The 21,097-nt window shown below is 45.2% G+C and overlaps 1 protein-coding gene across 8 annotated transcripts in view; it reads left to right on the plus strand.

The window, feature by feature from the left end:
* The window catches only part of LOC105702722, a 72,347-nt gene that overhangs the window by 22,156 nt on the left and 29,094 nt on the right, over positions 1-21,097 (plus strand). For 5 of the 8 annotated variants that reach the window (XM_012430508.2, XM_012430509.2, XM_012430506.2 and 2 more), the window contains 3 exons: positions 9,228-10,884; positions 10,976-11,141; positions 11,267-11,467. In XM_012430508.2, coding sequence (XP_012285931.1) covers positions 9,228-10,884; positions 10,976-11,141; positions 11,267-11,467 — 2,024 coding nt within the window. The other 3 variants (XM_012430511.2, XM_012430512.2, XM_012430510.2) reach the window with 3 other exon arrangements.

Below are 21,097 nucleotides of genomic sequence, written 5' to 3' on the forward strand. Positions count from 1 at the left end.
AACTTTTTCTTTCAATTTTGGACCATCAATAGGGCCTCCATATGCGCGTGGTAAGATATCCACAATCGGTATCCCCCCGAGAAAAGTTTCACAGAGGATTGAAATCCTCATACGGCACTTTCGCATCACCTTAAACTGAACGAATTCACCTCCGTCTCGAACGGTTGGAAATCATTCCCGCGAGATTCAGGTGTGGCCGACGGTGCGGTATCGATTCGCCGTAAATCGGGAACGGGGGGGTCGTGACTTTCGTATCGTCGACTGGCGATCCTTGCCAAATCGCGGAGATTTATCCCCTCCAATTCCGTCGGGGTTAATTTATGCCCCGCGAGGGTCGGTCTTCGAGTGATTTTAATTAGCGTTTAAATTGTCTTAATGGTTTCACGGCAGGTTAGTCTCGCTTACGCGTCGATATAGGTGTAAGTCGCAACCCCTCCGCCCTTCTTTCCGCCCACGATCGATTCCATGGCATGCAGTTGCCATGACCATGAACGCGTCCTCTTCTACCCCGCGGCTCGATTAAGGTCACCCGACTGCGTGCGGTTTTCCTCCAAGATATAAGGGAACGGAACGAGCCCTATGCCCAAGACGAAAGGGAATCCGCCTTCTCGTTCCCGAGTTTCGTTGGCTTCGCGATAGCCCCGGTCAATCGATCCCGCAGGTGGAGGGCCATTTGTCTCGCGCCGCCCTCAGGGGGTGCGAACGGTCAGGTGCAGGATATCCCCCTAGGAAATCCACCTGCCGATCTTCCTCGTCTCTCAAATGTGCACCCCCTTTGTTTTGAATGTCCATCTCCCGTATGGTCGTTCTCTTGTTTCGCGTATCGCTCGGTATGGGACGGCTGCCAAGCCCACGCGAATTCGTTCCAAGTGTGTTACCAGGTAGACTCGCGAATCGCGATTACCAGGCGGTAAAGACACCCGAGGCAGCTGCTGAATATTCTACAGCGGGTTTCCACGTGCGAATTGGCCGGCTCTTTAAGGTCACCTCTTGTTTCTGCTCACGTTTCCGATTTCTTCGAAGCGCCCCTGTGAATGCTATATCTATCCTGAGAGCCGTGCTGGTAAAAATACTCACAATAATTCATTCAATTTTTGTTAATACACAATAATTCATACAATATTGGTTAATACATAATAATTCATACAATTTTGGTTAATACACAATAATTCATACAATTTTGGTTAATACACAATAATTCATACAATTTTGGTTAATACACAATAATTCATACAATTTTCCGATTTCTTCGAAGCGCCCCTGTGAATGCTATATCTATCCTGAGAGCCGTGCTGGTAAAAATACTCACAATAATTCATGCAATTTTGGTACCATATGATTGTGCTACAATTAAATACATTTAACGCCTCAACAGCGAATTATTGGACATTTATGATAAGCTTCAAGATAAATCTGTAATATCGTAACGTCATATTGGATGTTTGCGAGATTTTGCAGAAGAATTGAGTACACTTATATTTCTAATGGATGTTAGAAATCTCGTTTGGAAATGTTATAAAATTAGTATACCGTGTCCGAATAAGACTTCCCAAGAGAAGTTTTATAAAATTTCAGTATTTCTTCTTAAAGGGATGGGAAAGTGGCATCCGAAAGCTAAATCGTTCATGAAAATTTTCTACGAACTGGGTCTCTCAAATCGTTTCATACTTTGAAACGTGAATATGGAGATCTTAAGGTAGGTCCTGAAACTCGCGAAATTTCATTTTTTATAAACTATTTTTAAAATACCTATAAACAAATTAGAAAAAAATTGTAATTTCATGAGTTTCAGGACCTTCCTTATAGTCTCCCTATTCACGTTGTAACGTCTCAAACTATTCGGTAAACCGAGTTGGGAGAAAAGTTGTATAAACAAAACCTCTTCGACGCCACTTTCACATAACCTTAACAGTGCGGAGACTCTCGCGGTACAGGTAGCGCGGGCTCGGGAAATTGGCCATTGTCTAGGGGATTTTTTTTCAGGTGTCTCCATCCCCGGATAGCCGGAAATTTGGGCCGGGCACGAAGAGGCCAATAAACAAAAGACAATTGCCCGCGCATCGAGGGCACCCAGTGGGAAATGCTATCGGGCCTGAATGCACCTCTCTGACTTCGGAGGCTCCCTTATTGGCTCTCGGCAGCGAATCCCCTTATTCGAGGGTGCTTTAACTCCGCTTGAATGTCGACCGTGGATTTAACCTCCGCCTCGGGAGCTCGGCAGGGTGGCAGCTTTTCGTTGAATTTTACTTCCCCTTTATTTCATTCCTTTACGGGATGCCGTCTCGTTCGATCGTCGCGAGTTATCGACCATGGCCGGTTAGGGTCACCCCGACCGGTCAAATCTTCCCGGTGACGTTTTATTTGCGAGAAGCCCTAGGGCTCTCGAGAATCGCTTTACAGGATTATATCACTAGCTAGTTATATACGGTTCATCGATCGACCCGGTCGCGTATTGAGAGCATCTTGCAGCTTTCTTAACTGGATTCGCCGCCGATGAAATATCGGGCGTGCCTCGTCAGCCGGATACCGTTTACGCGGATCTCTTCATCCCCATCCGTCCTTCGGCCCTGAAAGGAGCGGAACATGTCCGTCAAAGACAACAGGTTATCTGCCTTATCGAACTTTCGAAAGCATTTTTACCCCAGAGCTGCCGAGTAGCCGATAAGCTCGGATGGACAAATCTGACCGCTACTCCCGACCAGTTCTGGCATTTCCACCTGAAATGGGCAATTAGACGTGAAAGCGCACCTTTACAGGAGCCGAGATTAAAGCACTCTTCGGCTCGTCGTCGGTCGGCACTCCTGACGTTCGGGAAGAATTTATTTAATAAGGGGCGTAAGACCACGTCCGACGGATGCACGAGTAAAACGACAGCGAGTGAATGGGACTCGAAATAACAGCGTCTGTTTTTCGTTTCTTTGACGGTTTCTTTAAGTCATTATGGACATATCGGTGTACTCTTTTTCCTCTCGTTGCCTCGGCGGGGCATCCGCCGAGAGTACGTACACTTTGCGCGTGCGTGTCACGCTCTGTCGGAGTCTTTATCCACGCATTTCGGTCCTCTCTTTCATTCCTACTCTTCGACGCAGGGTCGGTCCGCATACTTTCGACAGCCCCGAATCGTCGTTTCCAAGTTGCACGATGTAAATCAATTTCCAGCAACATCCAAAGAAATATCCCCCTCGCTCCTTCGTCAAACAAACGATACAAAGTTCATCGTCTCTGGTAAAAAATATCCCGAACAAGAATACCATTTCCTCGTTTCGCGTTCTTTTTTTCTCTCTCTTTCGTTCATCCTGCAAAAAGTAAATTTGAAATGAAATTTGGCCCGTTTTCAAGTGCTCTTCGTAGAAGCAGGTAGAACGCGATACCACGACCGTGAATGATTTTCCTTCGCGCGTGTCCGAAAGGAACGTGACGAAATGATCCAATTGCAAGGATCGGCCGAAATTTCATGAAATGATTTTCCTTCGCGCGTGTTCGAAAGGAACGTGAGGAAATGATCCAATTGCAAGGACCAGGCGAAATTTCATGAAATGATTTTCCTTCGCGCGTGTTCGAAAGGAACGTGAGGAAATGATCCAATTGCAAGGACCAGGCGAAATTTCATGAAATGATTTTCCTTCGCGCGTGGTCGAAAGGAACGTGAGGAAATGATCCAATTGCAAGGACCAGGCGAAATTTCATGAAATGATTTTCCTTCGCGCGTGTCCGAAAGGAACGTGAGGAATGATCCAATTGCAAGGACAGGCCGAAATTTCATGAAATGATTTTCCTTCGCGTGTGTCCGAAAGGAACGTAAGGAAATGATCCAATTGCAAGGGCCGGCCGAAATTTCATGAAATGATTTTCCTTCGCGCATGTCCGAAAGGAACGTGACGAAATGATCCAATTGCAAGGGCCGGCCGAAATTTCATGAAATGATTTTCCTTCGCGCCGAAAGGAACGTAAGGAAATGATCCAATTGCAAGGGCCGGCCGAAATTTCAATGATTTTCCTTCGCGCATGTCCGAAAGGAACGTGACGAAATGATCCAATTGCAAGGGCCGGCCGAAATTTCATGAAATGATTTTCCTTCGCGCGTGTCCGAAAGGAACGTGAGGAAATGATCCAATTGCAAGGGCCGTCCGAAATTTCCTGAAATCCTCAGTCGCGTCGAAATCTTCCCTCCCTCCCGTCCGATCCGTTCCTTCCCTCGGGAACGCCTCGCGTAAAGCTCTCCTCCGCTTCCTGTCCTCTCCCGTTTTTTGTCCCCGTCAAAAATACGCGTTCGCCGGCCCTGGCGCCACGTGAGCAGTCCTCGAGGCCTGCTATCTTCGGCCCTCTTGGCCCCCCGGCCCCCGCGCTGCGCGGCTTTCCCGGTCTCCTCCGGCGTCGCGACGCCGACGACGCCGGCGCGCCGCGGCCGATCGATCCGCGCCTCGGGCTCGCACGGTCCTCTCCGCGCCGAGTGTTACTCCGGGCTCGCCCGCTGGAGTACTTCGCCGACGCGAGAGCCCGCAGGAGACCGGGTCTTCCGAGGCAGAGAGCGAGAGGGAGCGCGCACCAATCCGCGATGCGACCGGCCGGACCCCCGCGGGAGGTAAGATCGAGCTAAGCCGATCGCGCGTCGCCGACCAACCGGAGGCCGCCGCAGGGGGACGTCGACCAATCGCGCGGCCGCGAGGCCGGAAGCGCCGCAGCCCTGGAGGTGATCGAGCGGCAGGGCGGCCGCAGGTCGCGCAGGGAGGCGCGCGAGGACCTCGACCAAGGGGACCGGCACTTCCTCGCCCCCAGGTCGGCCAGGTCGGCCAGGTCGGCACCCGGCAGGGTCGACCGCAGGTTCGTCCTCGAGTGCGAGGAGGAACTCCTCGAGCCCCTCTACGGCGCCCTGGAATACCGCGGCTACGGCCTGGGCTTCGACGTCGATGAAGAGGACCGCGAGAGTGGCACCGCCTACGCCGGCACTGCGGTAAGACGGCTGCGCCGATTGGACCGGGAACCCGCGACTTGCCCCAGGAGCCGGCGATCCGCGCTACAGCGGAAAGTGCCGCGGATCCCCCCCCGCGTCGCGGCATCCCCGAACCGCCGAATTCGCGGGTCGGGACGACGAGTCGATGTTGCAAGGATCGAGGGATGTCGGTGCACGTCGGGTAGTTGGTCCTCGAGGGAGGGGTTGAATTCGCCTCTTCGACTCTCTTTTTCCCCGAGATAACGCCACGAGCTGTGATCCAATGCTTTGTCGGCTCGAAGTGGTCGAATTCAAACGCGTCGTCGGCTCGAGCTGATAACTCCTCCCATCCCGGGGGACAAAGCACGGGGTTAGGGATGCGAATCGAACGTCCCAGATCCAATCGAGCGGGCGTTAGAGCAGACTCGAGTTATTTCTACCATAACTCGAGTTATCGATATAAATGTCAGTTATCGATTCGAGAGCGAGCCGTCATAATTCCAGTTATTTTCCTTGCCAACTCGCCGTAGACTCGACTTTCGCCGAACGTACGCGTCCGTCTTTCGCTATCAAATTATCGACTCGAATCCAAATGCGAGATATCTTCCCCGGAATCCAACATCTCATCATCGGTTACTCATAAACGTAACGTTTCGTATTCCGGTAACGTCGCGTCATTCCGTTCGGCGAAGGCAAATGAATTTGGTCAACGAGATAACCGATGGATTAACCGATTACTAATCGTCAGTTTTCTTCCAGATTTGCGGCGCATTTCGATTATCTCGTTAAAGGTCTGTTGTCGTAGGTCGATACCCAGTCCTCGTTTCTGGATTTTCCTTTCCCAACCGAAGGTCGGTAGATGATCGCTCGCGTGCGCGATTTTTCCTAAGTCGACGTCACGTGTCGATAATCCCTCGGACTCCGTTTCACGGATTAGCGGGCCTCGCTCCCACAGGTTGTCATTACGTAGTTGCACGTCACGTGACGTAACGCGATCACAGATCTGTGCCGCCTCGCGGTCACCTCGAACGCGCTTCTCGAGGCGTAAACGGAGAATAATCTGTGCACGCCTGATCTACCGCGATATTATTCGATATTTTGCCCGCGAATGCGAAGATTCGCATCCACGGGAAGATTTATCGCTCCCATAGATTGTCATCGTGTCGTTGCATGTCACGTGACGCAATGCGAGCATAGATCCGTGCCGTCTCGCGTTTACCTCAAACGCGCTTTTAGAGGCGTTAAACGGAGAATAATCTGTGCACGCTCGATATACCGCGATATTATTCGATATTTTGCCCGCGAATGCGAAGATTCGCATCCACGGGAAGATATATCGCTCCCACAGGTTGTCATTATATCGTTGTACGTCACATGACGCAACGCGAGCACGGATCTGTGCTGCCTCGCGCTTACCTCAAATGCTCTTCTCGAAGCGTTAAACGGAGAATAATCCGTGCACGTTCGACCAGCCGCGATATTATTCCATATTTCGCCCGCGAATGCGAAGATTCCCACCCACGGGAAGATTTATCGCTCCAACAGGTTGTCATTGTATCGTTGCACGTCATGTGACGTAACGCGAGCATAGTTCTGTGCTGCCTCGCGCTTACCTCAACCACGCTTCTCAAGGCGTTAAATGGAGAATAATCCGTGCACGCTCGATATACCGCGATATTATTCGATATTTTGCCCGCGAATGCGAAGATTCGCATCCACGGGAAGATTTATCGCTCCCACAGGTTGTCATTGTATCGTACGTCATGTGACGTAACGCGAGCATAGTTCTGTGCTGCCTCGCGCTTACCTCAAACGCGCTTCTCGAGGCGTAAACGGAGAATAATCCGTGCACGCCTGATCGGCCGCGATATTATTCGATATTTCGCCCGCGAATGCGAAGATTCGCACCCACGGGATGATTTATCGGCCCGGTTGCTTTTAATGATGTCTATGGACCACACCTTGCCGTCTACGTTAGGCTCGCTATTTAGCGTGGAAGAACATTTAGATCTGGTTCCGTTTAAACCCGGTTGCACCACTTTCGCTTGTTCCACCTCTGGATTAAATCTCGCATTTTCAGGAGGCCGGGGGAACCGGAAATTCAGACCAATGTCGATGAACTTATCAGTAATAATCAGTATTAAAATAAAAAAAATCATTAAATCGGTATATATTTATTACGAATTTTTAAAGAAAGTTATAATTTGGTGACGTTCGTGTTATGATGTTCGGGAAATTACGTGGGAGAATTAATGTACTTGGGTAATAAATTTATAATACATTTTTTCAATTTCTTGCGGATATTCTATAAAATTAGTACACCATAGGTTGAATAATACTTGCAAGAAAAATATTATAAAATTATAAATTTCTTTTTAACAGGGTGGAATTTCTGGGCGGAATATGGCTGGCATACCGGCATTCGATGTCTCACGATTTCCGTTAATTCGATGTGAATAATTATTCCGATAAGGTGTGAGCAATGGATTATTACCGTGGGAAATGGAGATTACACGTGGCGAACACGTGTAGTCTTTATGTCCTTTCGTCGAATCGGTTTCTTTATTGGCCAATTAGGAGGCGCTTTAGCTTGTAACATTGCTCAGTCGGTCAAAGTACTTATCGCTAAGAAATCATGACCGAGGGTGAAGGGAAATATCGGGAATGGCAGGCGATTCTTCGATCCGAACGAGAGAATAGGAAGTAATCGCTTTAATCGATCCTTAAGGTGAACCGCACCCGGGTCACGGTTATTAGTTGTCCTTGATTTATTCTAATTCTCTTTGTACAAAGTGTAGAGCTTGTGGGAAGACTCATACGTTGAGGAGGGAAATATTTTCATATGCAGAAAAACTTGGCACGGAACGGTCTCTTGAAAGAGTAATGGGAATGCATTAACCTAATAAGACCGAATGCATTCCGGATCTTTTTGTGCAGAGCCCGTGCGGAACCTTTTTATCTTTTTCTGGGCAAGCTAAACATTTCACCGCTGACGAGAGGAAATTTTAAAGTTAAAACTACAGTGAGACTTTTGATACTTCGAAAATTGTCGTATAATTTCTTCAAAATGTAATCCCTCGATTGAAGTACCGATTGCTGCAATAATATAGATGATGGTATCGTTATGATTAGAATGCCGGGAAATCAAAGAGGCCTTGGAGGATAGAAGGTTATGCATAGTAGAACGATTATAATTAATAATTGGTCATATGTTGAGAATAACTATAAAATTATTAGAATTATCACCGACTCTACGATTTGAATTTCGCGCGCAATTAGAAACTGCGCGCCACCGTCGTCATTATCCGCGCGCATTTTGAAATCGAATGACGGCAGCAACGATAGAGCGTTCATCGTGTAAAGTTCACTATTTATTTCATTAATTGTTCACTTCATTAATTATGTATACAGAAAATAAATATGTAGAGGTAAGGATAAATTAACGAACACACGGATACGTGGGGAAGTACAGTTAAATCAACTGGCAGTTATTTTATTGAAGATAATTCCTGATTTATTTTAAATCGATTTTAGATGGTGTGTCGGGGTAATCGTCAGTTGTCAACTCGGCCGCGATTAATTGCGATTCTTCCCATGTAAAGGCTTGTCTCTTTGTAATCCTTCACTGACCAATCCTGGATGATAGTTAGCAATTGACGTGGGAGTCACGTCGTACCGTCTGAAAGATAACTGTCCGGAAAGCGCAAAGTGTAAAGTTTTAAGTCTCTTGAAAAGAGTGGAATCGCTAACCAATCGAAGCGATAAGTACTAATCTGTCATCGATAGCTACACTTTTTAATATGTATGTTCGCAATCACCGTTTACGGCAGTTTAAATGTCAGTTTCTGTGGCAGTGTCCGTTTAGGAAGGGCAGGGCAGTGAACGTCAAATGGTACTGTTCGTGCTCCGTTTTGGGCAAGTTCAAAGCGAAAGTTGGGTTAGGAATAAGTAGTTCCCTTAATTTGATTACACTGATAAGGACCAACCTTTGGTAAATATCTGGAGGTATCTGTGTCATTTCAGTTTATGATGTCAATGTCGGATTATGGCTTAGGTACAGTATTACAAGATTAGAAAGAATAAAGGTCGTAATGCCAAGTGACTTTCGTATACTCCGTTTCTGATTTAAGGTTATGGAAGTGATGGACAAAAAGAAGTGGGTAACTTATTTGACACAGTTCAGAGGCATCGATAAGACGTAATAACTTTTAATCCTGACATGAACGTGATAGGAGTTTTAGGTGGAAAAAGAAGTTATTCTTCTTTTTATTAATACAAGACATGTATCATGTTACAGAACGACAACAAGAGTGCGGCGAAGCGGGCTACGCCATATACACGGGGCACCGCCATATCATTTGGATTCCGGCGTAGACCCAATTCTGGAATTCCGATGCCCATAGCGAGCTACCCAAACGACGCACCATTATTACATCCCCGTTCTAAATCAGCTGGACCAGAGCAAGATCGACGACGCGAAGAGGACCATCAAAAAATTCAAAATGTATCGGGTCGATCGACACCTCGACTCGTGCCACCTAAGAAAGAGGCCAGTGGAATTGCTGTTAGGATCAATCGATTTGGTTTTAGGCAACCGCAGGCAAGATATACTAACAAGGTTGGAGATATTTGCAGCAATCACGAAGCAAGTCATTACAATCAGGAGAAGTCGCATCAGCAACAGCTGGAGAAGAACAAGCCATCGAACAAGGCTCCCACTTCCAAATTAAGGCCGTCCCCGGTGAATCCACCATATAACAACAATAATCCCTTGAATAGTGATGTTAATCGAAGAATGTCTGGTATTCCTGAACCTATTAGCAAGTATACTTTGCATACCAGTCACTTACCGTTACCCCAGTACGCGGTGAGGATGAACGATGCAAATTCAAAGGTTGCAAAGACCGTTGCCAATCAGAATAGAAAAGTGTCTACAGCATCAAAGGGTTCCTCAAGTTCTAAGGAAGGTTCAGGTACCGAGGATTCTGGAGTAGGAAGTCAGTTGGGTTGTTTGGAAGAGAACGACGTACGAAGAGGCCTCGACTATTTGGATAACAGTCCAGCAAATGGAAGAAGAGGACACATCAGACCTAGGAACCTGAGGATGGTTGTAAACGGAAAGAGTTTTGACGTTAGAGACGTGGACGACGACAGCACCGTTACCGAAATATCGGTTATACCTCTTCCAAAGACATTTGTAACTCCTAACCTAAATACTGGTCTGGTCAGAGAGAGGACGACCCAGTATCAGAGAATCCTCAATAAAGACAATAGGTATAACGATTCTACGACGTCTATGTCGACTACTTCGTCCGAAGGCTACGATGAAGGGCTTGGCGAAGAAAAAGTGTACAAAGATAGATCACATTCCGAGAAGATTCCTTCTATTAAGTCAGACTTCAGTCCACCGAGTTCGGATGACCCTGAGTATGGTCACGGTGAGGCTATGGCTGATGAGTATTCTCTGAGTTCCAGTGACGAGTGCAGGGTTAATTCCAACCACCACTTGAAGACCATTTCGAACGCCGCCAAAAGTGGATCTTTACCAAAGAGTACTCTGCGCTCAGTTCTTCTCACCATCGAGGACCCTGCATTTGCCGCCGTGGCTGCAACTTCCACTACGTTAATAGACGACGAGACATCTCCCGTCGACAGTCTGTTTGATAGTCCCACCGCTAGTATTACTCAGTCAGATGGAAAAGCGTCCAGAAAAGAGTGCCCGATGGAGAGGTCTGGCAACACGATTGATGATGACTCTCCTGGAACCCCAACAAATGCTTCAAATTCTCTGAGCTTATCCGAGGGCAGGGAATTCTTTGATGACGAAATAGCAGATCAACCTGGATTAACGTTTGAGGACACATTGAGGGGCAGTTCGGAGGCCCAATCCGGAATGGCGAGTCAAGTGGTTACGGAGAACAGTCAAACATTGGTGGAATCGATACCCAAGACAAGTATGTATATTTACATTTATAATTCATCTTTATTTCTCATATAAAGTGACTGATATTTTATTAACTAAATAATTCTCATTACACGTTGCAGACATCATACATGGTAAGAGCGTGGAAAACAGTCCGATTCATGCTCGAAGATTGAGTCGTGCTGGGAGTGTCGATACTTTGTCACCATGCGAATCAATTGCCTCCGATGATCTTATGCTGGACTATGAACGCAGTGACACCAGTTCCTATGAAGACGCTAATCACCGGTAAATGCTTTAATGAATTATGTTTTCACGCAGTTGTTAGATAAAAATAAAAGTAATTATCAATCCATTGTTAGATAGGGATGGTACATGGTGTGAACGCATATAAATTAAGTGAAACGTTTCAGATTGGATTCGAATCCTGCTTTGCAAGACTTGGATGAAGCCACCATTCTTTCGGAGTTGGAAGCTCAGGGTGAGGAAGTTATGAGAGAGTGGAGTTCACTTTTGGGTGCTCACCAAACACCGGAACGTCCTAATTCTAATGCCACCAATAACAACAATATCACCAGTGGTATTAACAATAATCATGCAGTGAGCGAGTCTGGGTACGTATTTTCTTTTTTACTACTAACCTGTAACGCCTTTTTCCAAAAACTTTTAAATTCCTCATGGTTGATCCATATCGGAGTAGTCTACTCGTTCAACCACATAAGAATGGATTAAAATAAAAAGTAGTTTATACAGGTTTTAATTGAAGAGGCTTAGAATAATTACATTTAATAATTGCCAACACCTAATACTTTTCCTATTATCTAACTTTTTAGTACGCGACAATCCTTTTGATTGAATCATTTTGAGCAATCATCACGATTTGGATCTTCCATCTAACTTGTACATACTTACCAAAACATTTTATACTTGTACCTATCAACTCCACCGTAATTTGGAATTCAGTTGTACGCTTGAACCGAAAGGATTTACGTAAAAGTGATTGCTATTTTCGTGTTCTTTATACGTTGCTTACTTATGTCGCATACTTGTGTTCTTATGTCACCGCTACTTTCTACGCACACCGAACGTTTTGAATAATCTTCAGTTCTCCTATTTTGGGCAAATTTATACAGAAGCCTTATCGACCGTTCTCTACTTAGTCCCTGAGTAACAATCATGAACCTAGACCTTCGATAGTTGATTCGGTCAAACCTCCGAGGACTTTATCGTGTGCAGAACTCTCTGCAAGGGTTCCCAAGAATCCCACCTATTAATGTCTGCAGTTGTTACAACGAAGATGCAACTTCTTGGCCGATGCCAATTGCAAGCGAAGCCTGATGTCGGGGAGTGACGAGGTTTTTGCCACAATTAGTTCATACGAAAAGTCTCATAAGCGGACGACACGAGGTCCCTCAGCCGTGCAATAATGCGGCTCTCTGTAATTCCTTCGGAATTCCCGTATCTATTTATTCTATACCAATTGCAAGCGAAGCCTGATGTCGGGAAGTAACGAGAAACTTGCCACAATCGGTCCATACGAAAAGTCTCATAAGCGGACGTCATGAGGTCTCGGGTACGCGCAATAGTGCGGCTCTCTATAATTCCTTCGGAATTCCCGTATCTATTTATTCTATACCAATTGCAAGCGAAGCCTGATATCGGGAAGTAACGAGAAACTCGCCACGATCGGTCCATACGAAAAGTCTCATAAGCGGACGACATGAGGTCTCGCGTACGCGCAATAATGCGGCTCTTTGTATTTCCTTCGGAATTCCCGTATCTATTCTACACGAGGGTCGCCCACGCGTTCGCGATTACGATCTCGCTCCCATGCATGTCCCCTGGTAGTTCCACGTAGGCTTCCAGTTTTGAGTCGCACACCTTACGTCACTAGGGGCAGCCAGATACCTAGGTAGAGTGGGCGCGAAAGCGTGTGACTCTAGGAAATTCACGCTCCATAAAAAAAATCTGCATTTCCAGTGCAGCTACGCGTCACTTCCGGCTTCGGTCCGACTAATTGACACGCCAGCTCGGTTCGATCGCATTTTCCTGCGCATTTCAGCCTGCGCATGTGAATCTAACTCCCAGTTGGTATATCCCTCCGAGTCCAGACTTTTGTTCCGCGAAAATGATTCCCACTGAATGAGCAACTCCATTAATGGAGGCCATGGAAACTGGGAGTCGTGTCGCGATAGACGAACCGACGATAATTACCACGAGTAGTTAGAAGGATAAGGAATTATCTCTACGCCTTTATTGAACCGTATTTAACGTTTTACAGGCAGGTAGCAGGGAGTTGAAAGACCATTTCGTATTCCTTTTCCTGGAGCTACCCTTCACTTGGCGCACCTCCATTCGCACTCTTCGCTTCTGCTGCTCTCTTCGTGAATAGGATAATCGGAGATTTCCTACGTACAGCCCTATCCGAGTGATCTCGGTTGAACTTTAAGTTTCATCATCCGCGATACCGGAAGCTGAAAGAGTCTTTGATCTGCAGCTTAGGGCTCCGATTTATTTACCTCGCCACGGGGTGGGAACGAAATGCACTTTCAGGATGTTATGCAACGCGGAGCTCCTCTCTATGCAAATTGAAGCTGCAGACCTCCCCGTTGGTTCATGGCCCCTCGTTTCTGCAGGGTATGCGTAAAATCGATGCGGAGGTTCTTGCAGGGAAAATGCTTGGCAGGTTTCCAGCCCTCGGGTATGTCTCTTTTCGGGGTATCCACGTTCCTATGAGTCACCATGGTAATTTCGCAATCGGTGTGCCCGCTGCCGGTGTGTATTTGCTCTCGAATTAGTCGTGAATCCCTAGGGCACATATTTTATTTGCATTTGCGTGCCGTGATACAGACGGGTGCGCCTTCAATGAGAAAGAAACCCCGGAATGGGGGAAATGACGTTTCAATGGCGGATTTTTTCCATGTGGGCGCACTTCATCTATAAAATATTTAACGTAAAATTAAAACGTTCGACTTGTAACGGCTGGAAATATTTCTTACTTCCTTCTGTCCTCGATTGTAGGTATACCTTGGAATTTCGTGAATCCGACCTATCTAGAAACTCGTTGCATCGCAATGAGAAACAAAACACGGAATGGGGGAAATGTCGTTTAAGGGGATGTGAAAGTGACATCCGAAAGCTCAATCGTTCATAAAACTTTTCTACGAACTGAGTGTCTCAAATTGTCTCATACTTTAAAACGCGAATATGGAAACCTTAAGATAAGTCCTGAAACTCGTGAAATTTCATTTTTTATAAATTATTTTTAAAATACCTATAAATAAATTTGAAAAGAATTGAAATTCATCAGTTTCAGGACCTTCCTTATAGTCTCCCTATTCACGTTGTAAAGTTTCAAACTATTCGGTAAACCGAGTTGAGAGAAAAGTTTTATAAACAAAACTTCTTCAACGCCACTTTCACATCACCTTAAATGGCGAATATTATCCACGTGGGCGTATTTCATCTGTAAAATATTTAACATAAAATTGAAACATTCGGCTTTTAACGACTGGAAATATTTCTTCCTGCCTTGTGTCCTTGGTAGCAGGCATATCATGGAATTTCATGAATGCGACCTATCTTGAAACTCGTTGCATCTCGATGAGAAAGAAATCGCGGAATGGGGGAAATGTCGTTTAAATGGCGAATATTATCCACGTGGGCGTCTTTAATCAATAAAATATTTAACATAAAATTGAAACGTTCGGTTTTTAACAACTGGAAATATTTCTTCCTACCTTGTGCCTCGGTAGCAGACATATCTTGGAATTTCATGAATGCGACCTATTTAGAAACTCCTTGCATCTTGATGAGAAAGAAATCACGGAATGGGGGAAATGTCGTTTAAATGGCGAACATTATCCACGTGGGCGTATTTCGTCTATAAAATATTTAACATAAAATTGAATCGTTCGGCTTTTAACGACTGGAAATATTTCTCCTGCTTTGTCTCCTCAATTGCAGGCATACCTTGGAATTTCATGAATGCGACCTTTTTAGAAACTTATTGCATCTCGATGAGAAAGAAATCGCGGAATAGGGGAAATGTCGTATAAATGGCGAATATTATCCACGTGGGCGTATTTCGTCTATAAAATATTTAACATAAAATTGAAACATTCGGCTTTTAACGACTGGAAACATTTCTTCCTGCCTTGTGTCCTCGATTGCAGGCATACCTTGGAATTTCATGAATGCGACCTATCCACAGACTCGTTGCACCTCGATCATGCCAAACAATGACTCTCTTATGCGATAAAATCTCGATCGGTCGGTGATTCATGATTTGCGTTACAAAGCACGTCTCGGCTACTGTAGTTTCATAAATTCATGACGATTAGCTTTCTCGTCGAAGTCGCACGCGCTGCCTCACGTGAGCCTGTAATTTTATAATGCATACAAAGTAGCTCCACGAGTGGAAACGCCTTACATAAATATTTTTTATTTAGTAATGCTCTTATTACGTCCAACGAGCAGTTCCGGATAAAAATGACAAGGAGTCACCTCGATACTTGAGTGTCGTGAATGGATAAGACCGTCATCTCTGGTCCTCCTGATATTGTTTGACGCATTATTAATATACTATCAAGACGATAACAATCCTGCGATTAAATCGATGGATAATTTTCTGCAGATAGAGAGGGCACTGGCTTGGGGACCGGAATGTCTCTAAATATCGGGAGAAAACAGCCCGTGAAATTTCATGAATAATTGACGTTAATTACCTATTTCATCAGGATGAAAAACTTGGAATTACTTTAGAAGCACCTTAGAATACACGCCGATAATCGTACTCACTAGACTTGTGAAATCATTTCTATAGGTAGAGATAGAGAAATCAAATCTTAGGAATTTGGAGTTTCATTCGTTTCTGTAGATGTGGGCTTGAAATAATATTCTTTGGTAATTGCAACCAGGTAGGCCGAAAGGGTGTACCATGGGATGGTACAGAGAGATAATCGTACTCACTAGACTTGTGAAATCATTTCTATAGGTAGAGGTAGAGAAATCAAATCTAAGGAATTTGGAGTTTCATCCGTTCCTGTAGATGTGGGCTCGAAATAATATTTTTTTGGTAATTGCAACCAGGTAGGCCAAAAGGGTGTACCATGGGATGGTACAGAGAGATAATCGTACTCACTAGACTTGTGAAATCATTTCTATAGGTAGAGGTAGAGAAATCAAATCTAAGGAATTTGGAGTTTCATCCGTTCCTGTAGATGTGGGCTCGAAATAATATTCTTTGGTAATTGCAACCGGGTAGACCGAAAGGGTGTACCATGGGATGGTACAGAGAGTACTGTACATACGAGAATCGATACAGCACGGTTTCTCCTGCGACCGTCCGAGTGCAGCACCATTCTGTCTTGGCGGACTTCTGCTTGAAATGCTGCACTCAATTGTAGACAAGCAGAGCTTTTTGCGTACAATTTGCTCCATTTAGAAACCACATGCCCATATCTATTGCCGCAGTTTCGCCATTCAATTCATTGTGCCGTGATTGTTTGATTCCTCAAATGGACTTCAGTCGGGTGAATAAACACTTAAGGAGAAAAAGAGCCGAGCACTTCGCTTCCTTCGAAAAGCTCGTATTAATGCATGCTCTTCGTTTTCCTGTCCAATGAACTTGGTATAGTAGGAGAAATAGTTGGAATGGAAGAGTACAAGTCACTACACCCCTTATTGAAAGTATGAAAAAACACCCTGTTTAATTGTTAGATGCTTAATAGATCTTGCATCGAGTTTCTTAGATTTTGTTCATCCTTTTTTTTTTTAATGTTGGTATTGTAGAAGAAATGTACAGTGAGAATAATAGTACAGGACGTTTCACTGTCTTTGGAAAATACTCGTGGATAAATTGTTGATGTCTCCCTTTTCGACCTGGATATTCCGCCGGTTCGTTGCGTGATTCGCGTCCCATTGACTTTTTAATTTCCTCGGTATAGTGGGGCAAATGCATAGTTGGAGCGAAAGAACAAGACTTCTAGGTCGGGCGATGTCGTCGAGCTTCCGAGCTTTACACGCGACACTCGATATATATCGGTGCTCTATTTTCATCGCTCGATGTCGCAGAACGGAACCGACTTTTCTACGTTCTTCGATGGAACCGGCGACGGAAAGCATCGCCAAACGATGCCGATTGTTTTTCACGGGATTTAAGATGAAGTGAAACACGTCGAGGAACTTGATCGACGTCGATAAAGATTTTTCTAAATGCCTACGGTGCCGACGTTCGTTTTTATATTGACAGCTGGGTCGAATTGTATTGGATATTGTACCAAATGGCATACTCCACCTGTCGTTTTCGTACAATGAATATCAAGAAATCGAAGTAAAACCCTAGAAATCCTCTGGATTCATGCTTTCTGGGGCCCTAATTGACTGCACAGGGACACCTTGCGCCATCTGTGATTTTCAGGTCAATTAAATTTTCATTCCGAGACCTCGCATTCCAATCGTTTTAACATAGAAACGCATAGAACACTTTTTTTGCCTTTATCCCGTTCAAATCCGAGTTTATCAATTACCAGAGTGCTCTAAATTGTCGTAAAATTGTCTTGACCCTTTCGTTTCTCATATCAGAGCCTGCGATAATTCTATATTGATCGAAATATGAGAGCTCGACGCCATTTTGGTTCTAGTCTGGGCTGAGTTAACAAATTTTTTATAAAATATCCAAATTTTGAACGTGTCAGGACAATTCTTAGATGATCAGGAGTGGTGTCAAGGTTTCGGACAGTTTGGTCTAATACCCTTAAAAAAAGTGTTGTATTCGAATTGACTGATTTGAAGGGGGTTTCACTTCACCTTAAGACTTTTTACTCGGCAATGTTTGCGCCGCCCTTATTCATTCTCGATTTCATCGGGCTCGCACATGTCGGGCTTTTTTATATCCCGCGATTCGTTTGATCAATACGGAAATCGGGTCGGCAATAATTGGACGAAGTGCGGTAATTGGTTGCCACCCCCAAACACCGACGAAAATAAGTTCCCAATATACTTATAAGTACAAACTCCCTAAAAGACGGGTTTTTATTCAAGTTTTAATGTTCACGACGGGTGTTCTTGTTTCACTAATATTCATTCACATTCTGAACGGAACAGTGTTATTTTTAATGCGGTTTTTAATAAGAGGGCACCTCAATTATTTCTCCTCGAATTTGCAGTTGTTTTCTTACTTCCACGTGCCGATGCTGTCCATGTTGTACAACAATTAGATAATTACTTCGATTAGAAGGTTTATATTATTTCACGAAGAGTCATCAAGAATGTTTTACTAGATTCTCCAGAAAGTCCCTGCAATTTTTGTAATTTAAAATTTGACGCTTCGTTGCCAATGTCGTTTTTTCTGTATGTCCGCCTACACACCATTTTAAAGCACACATGCTGTTCCGTAATTTGATAATGGTAACTTTGTTTTAAATGCCAAGTTTTTTCCCAATGTTTTAAATACCAAGTTCCGTTTCATTGGGACTATTTAATTAAAGTTGGAAAATGTTGCAATGAAATGGGCCGCGGGAGGCAGAAAATAAAAATCAGTGTTCAAAACACAATTATTATGAAATCGTCGAGCAATGTACGCGCTTAAAATTGTAGATAACGGATGCAAAGCAGTTTTGAAGATGTAGCGTCAAATCTTAACTTCTGGGAGATACTGTAATATCTTTTTCGACGTGCCAATATCGGCGTAGAGCAATAGTTTTAGGGGGTCGCGAGAGCGCCCTAAGACCGCGTCCTCCTCCATAGGCTGGTGCCGGTAGTTCTTTCTGTAGAGTGCCGCAGGTTCGCCGACTCGCCGTACCGTTTCCCCCCGGCGCGGCAGCGGGTTCGGTTCGGCTCGACTCGGCTCGGTTCGGTTCGGCTCGGTTCAGTTCGGCTCGGCCGGTGGTTGAACGCGGTTCAACGCCAGTCGCAGTCACGGGTAGTACGAGCCGCGGCGCACGGGCTCGCTATGACTGTAGGCCGAGCCGCCGGCAGCTACTCGCGGCTACTGACAGCTACTGACAGTCATTGACAATTATTACCGACAGCGACGGTGAGCTCGCGGCCGCGGACCGTGATTCGGCCTCGACTTCTCGTGAACTCGCGCCGAGGTGAACTTGACTTTTCCATTCGACGAGGACGAATCGTGCCTTTTGGCAGTGCGACGGCGAATGCGCTCGGTAACGAGAATGTACCCGATGAGTGAGACCGACGTAGCCTAGGTTTACCGCCCGTTTACCGCGGAAACACTTTGCGCCGTGAGTCAGACTGGTACCAAAGGGCACTCGAGTAGAAAACGTACATTTCCTTTGTTTAGGCGGGTCTAAACTTTACTAGGCTGTCTGTATTTATCTACTTAACATTATTTTTTTTTTTTTTAATAAATAAAGGACGCAGGGTGGGGAATTTTTTTTCTCCTGTGCGAATTACAGCGGGTGATTAGGATAATGTGAAGCTAGGTTGCCTGGCGAGGATTTCTGGGATATAGGGATTTATTCGGCTTATTTCCAGGGACGATTGTATCCCTTTAACGGACCTTTTACTTCTTTTCCGAGAGCAAGGCAGCGGGAAAGGCGTCCCGCGTTGCCATGGCGACGGGGGCATGGGGGTAACTTTTGTGAAAACCCGCTCTTTGGCTTAAGTGCTCGGCCTTCGTGCAGCGAATTAAACCTGACTTTACGTTATTTCTTTTTCTAAGGGTTCGCCATTGTTTACATTTCTCGTTGTATACCTCTCCGCGGGTGCGCGTCTTCGGAATGGCGGAGAGTGGCGTTCTTTTGCCATGGAAACGGAATACGAGGGGCCGGCGCGGACGCGCGTGGACGTCGGGGCACTCGGTCGATGAATTCGATGCAATATTCAGCTTTACTGGCGGAACCGAGAACTCCCCGCTACCGATCATTCTAAACCTGGACTCTGCTTTCCCACGACCGCGTGCATCTCTTTCGGGGGAGATTTCGTTTACCCGAATGAGATTTTTATTTCGGACTCTAATCGAAAACGGTGCTCCGTAACGAGTCATTAGCTTCTTATCCGTTACGTTTATGAGCATCGCCGATAAACCCTATCGCGATTACCGACCCGGGCCCGTTGGATCGCGCTCCAATTGCGTTTAACATGCGAAATTCGCGATCGTCCAAATTCGCTCCTGGCGTGTAACCGCGGCCTTTAAATGTCGTCACAATTGGTCAGAGCGTAATAACGCGATTTCTCTCCTTCGTGGCCTCGTGGCTACGACTTGGGTCTGACACGCATAGGACTTCGTAATAATCCCGCGGCTGCATTTCCGAGTAACTCCGGAATTATTGCGCCAATTTGTCTAATTAATCCTCTTTTGTGTCCCGGAAAGGTATTTGCCATTAGTCTCGGCTTGATCCGCGCCTTGACGTCGTGGCGACACTTTTATCCAGGAGAAATTCACTCCCTGGAGAAACTCGAGTTTCCTCGGCTCGTCGATGCTCGGATCGATCATGCTTGACTTCCGAATCGTCCAGTCACAATTTGTCCATACTCTTCCATTTAACGCCGGAAACGAGATTAGTCTGCGGAATAACCCCCTCCCATCTTTGAATGTCTACTGATATTTTTAATTTTTTATTTTCTTTTCAAACAGAAGTTCTTGGAGTTTTCTCACGAATCTCAATCTCGATACTTTATTTAACATTTGGGTGGATAAATAATCCCTATAATGTTTATTTACAAATTTTTTGCGACCCTTTCAAGAGTGCATTCCATGCCACTCGATCGTCACTCGTATTTGGTTGTTACCTGAGAGTGCAACGATTTCTATGGGTCTAGCAATTAGTCGTTGCCTCACTCCTTTGTACGCATTCCGAAATCCAGCTGTGTTGTAATTGCGGTTTTCATTTTCTTTTTTTACGGTTTCTTTTCTACTATACATTTCCAAATAAACATTACAGAGTTTGTTTATACATTTTTTGCGATTCTTTCAAGAGTGCATTCCATGCCACTCGCATCGTCATTCGTTCTTGGTTGTTACCTGAGAATGTAACGACTAATTGCTACAGCTCATAGACGTCGTTGCCTCAGTCCTTTGTACGCATTCCGAAATCCAGCTGTGTTGTAATTGCGGTTTTCATTTTCTTTTCTACTAAACATTTCCAAATAAACATTACAGGGTTTATTTATATATTTTTTGCGATTCTTTCAAGAGTGCATTCCATGCCACTCGCATCGTCACTCGTTCTTGGTTGTTACCTGAGAATGTAACGACTAATTGCTAGAGCTCATAGAAACCG

Source organism: Orussus abietinus, unplaced genomic scaffold, assembly GCF_000612105.2.
Source record: "Orussus abietinus isolate OABI.00-Male unplaced genomic scaffold, Oabi_2.0 scaffold384, whole genome shotgun sequence".
NCBI classification, from domain to species: Eukaryota; Metazoa; Arthropoda; class Insecta; order Hymenoptera; family Orussidae; genus Orussus; species Orussus abietinus.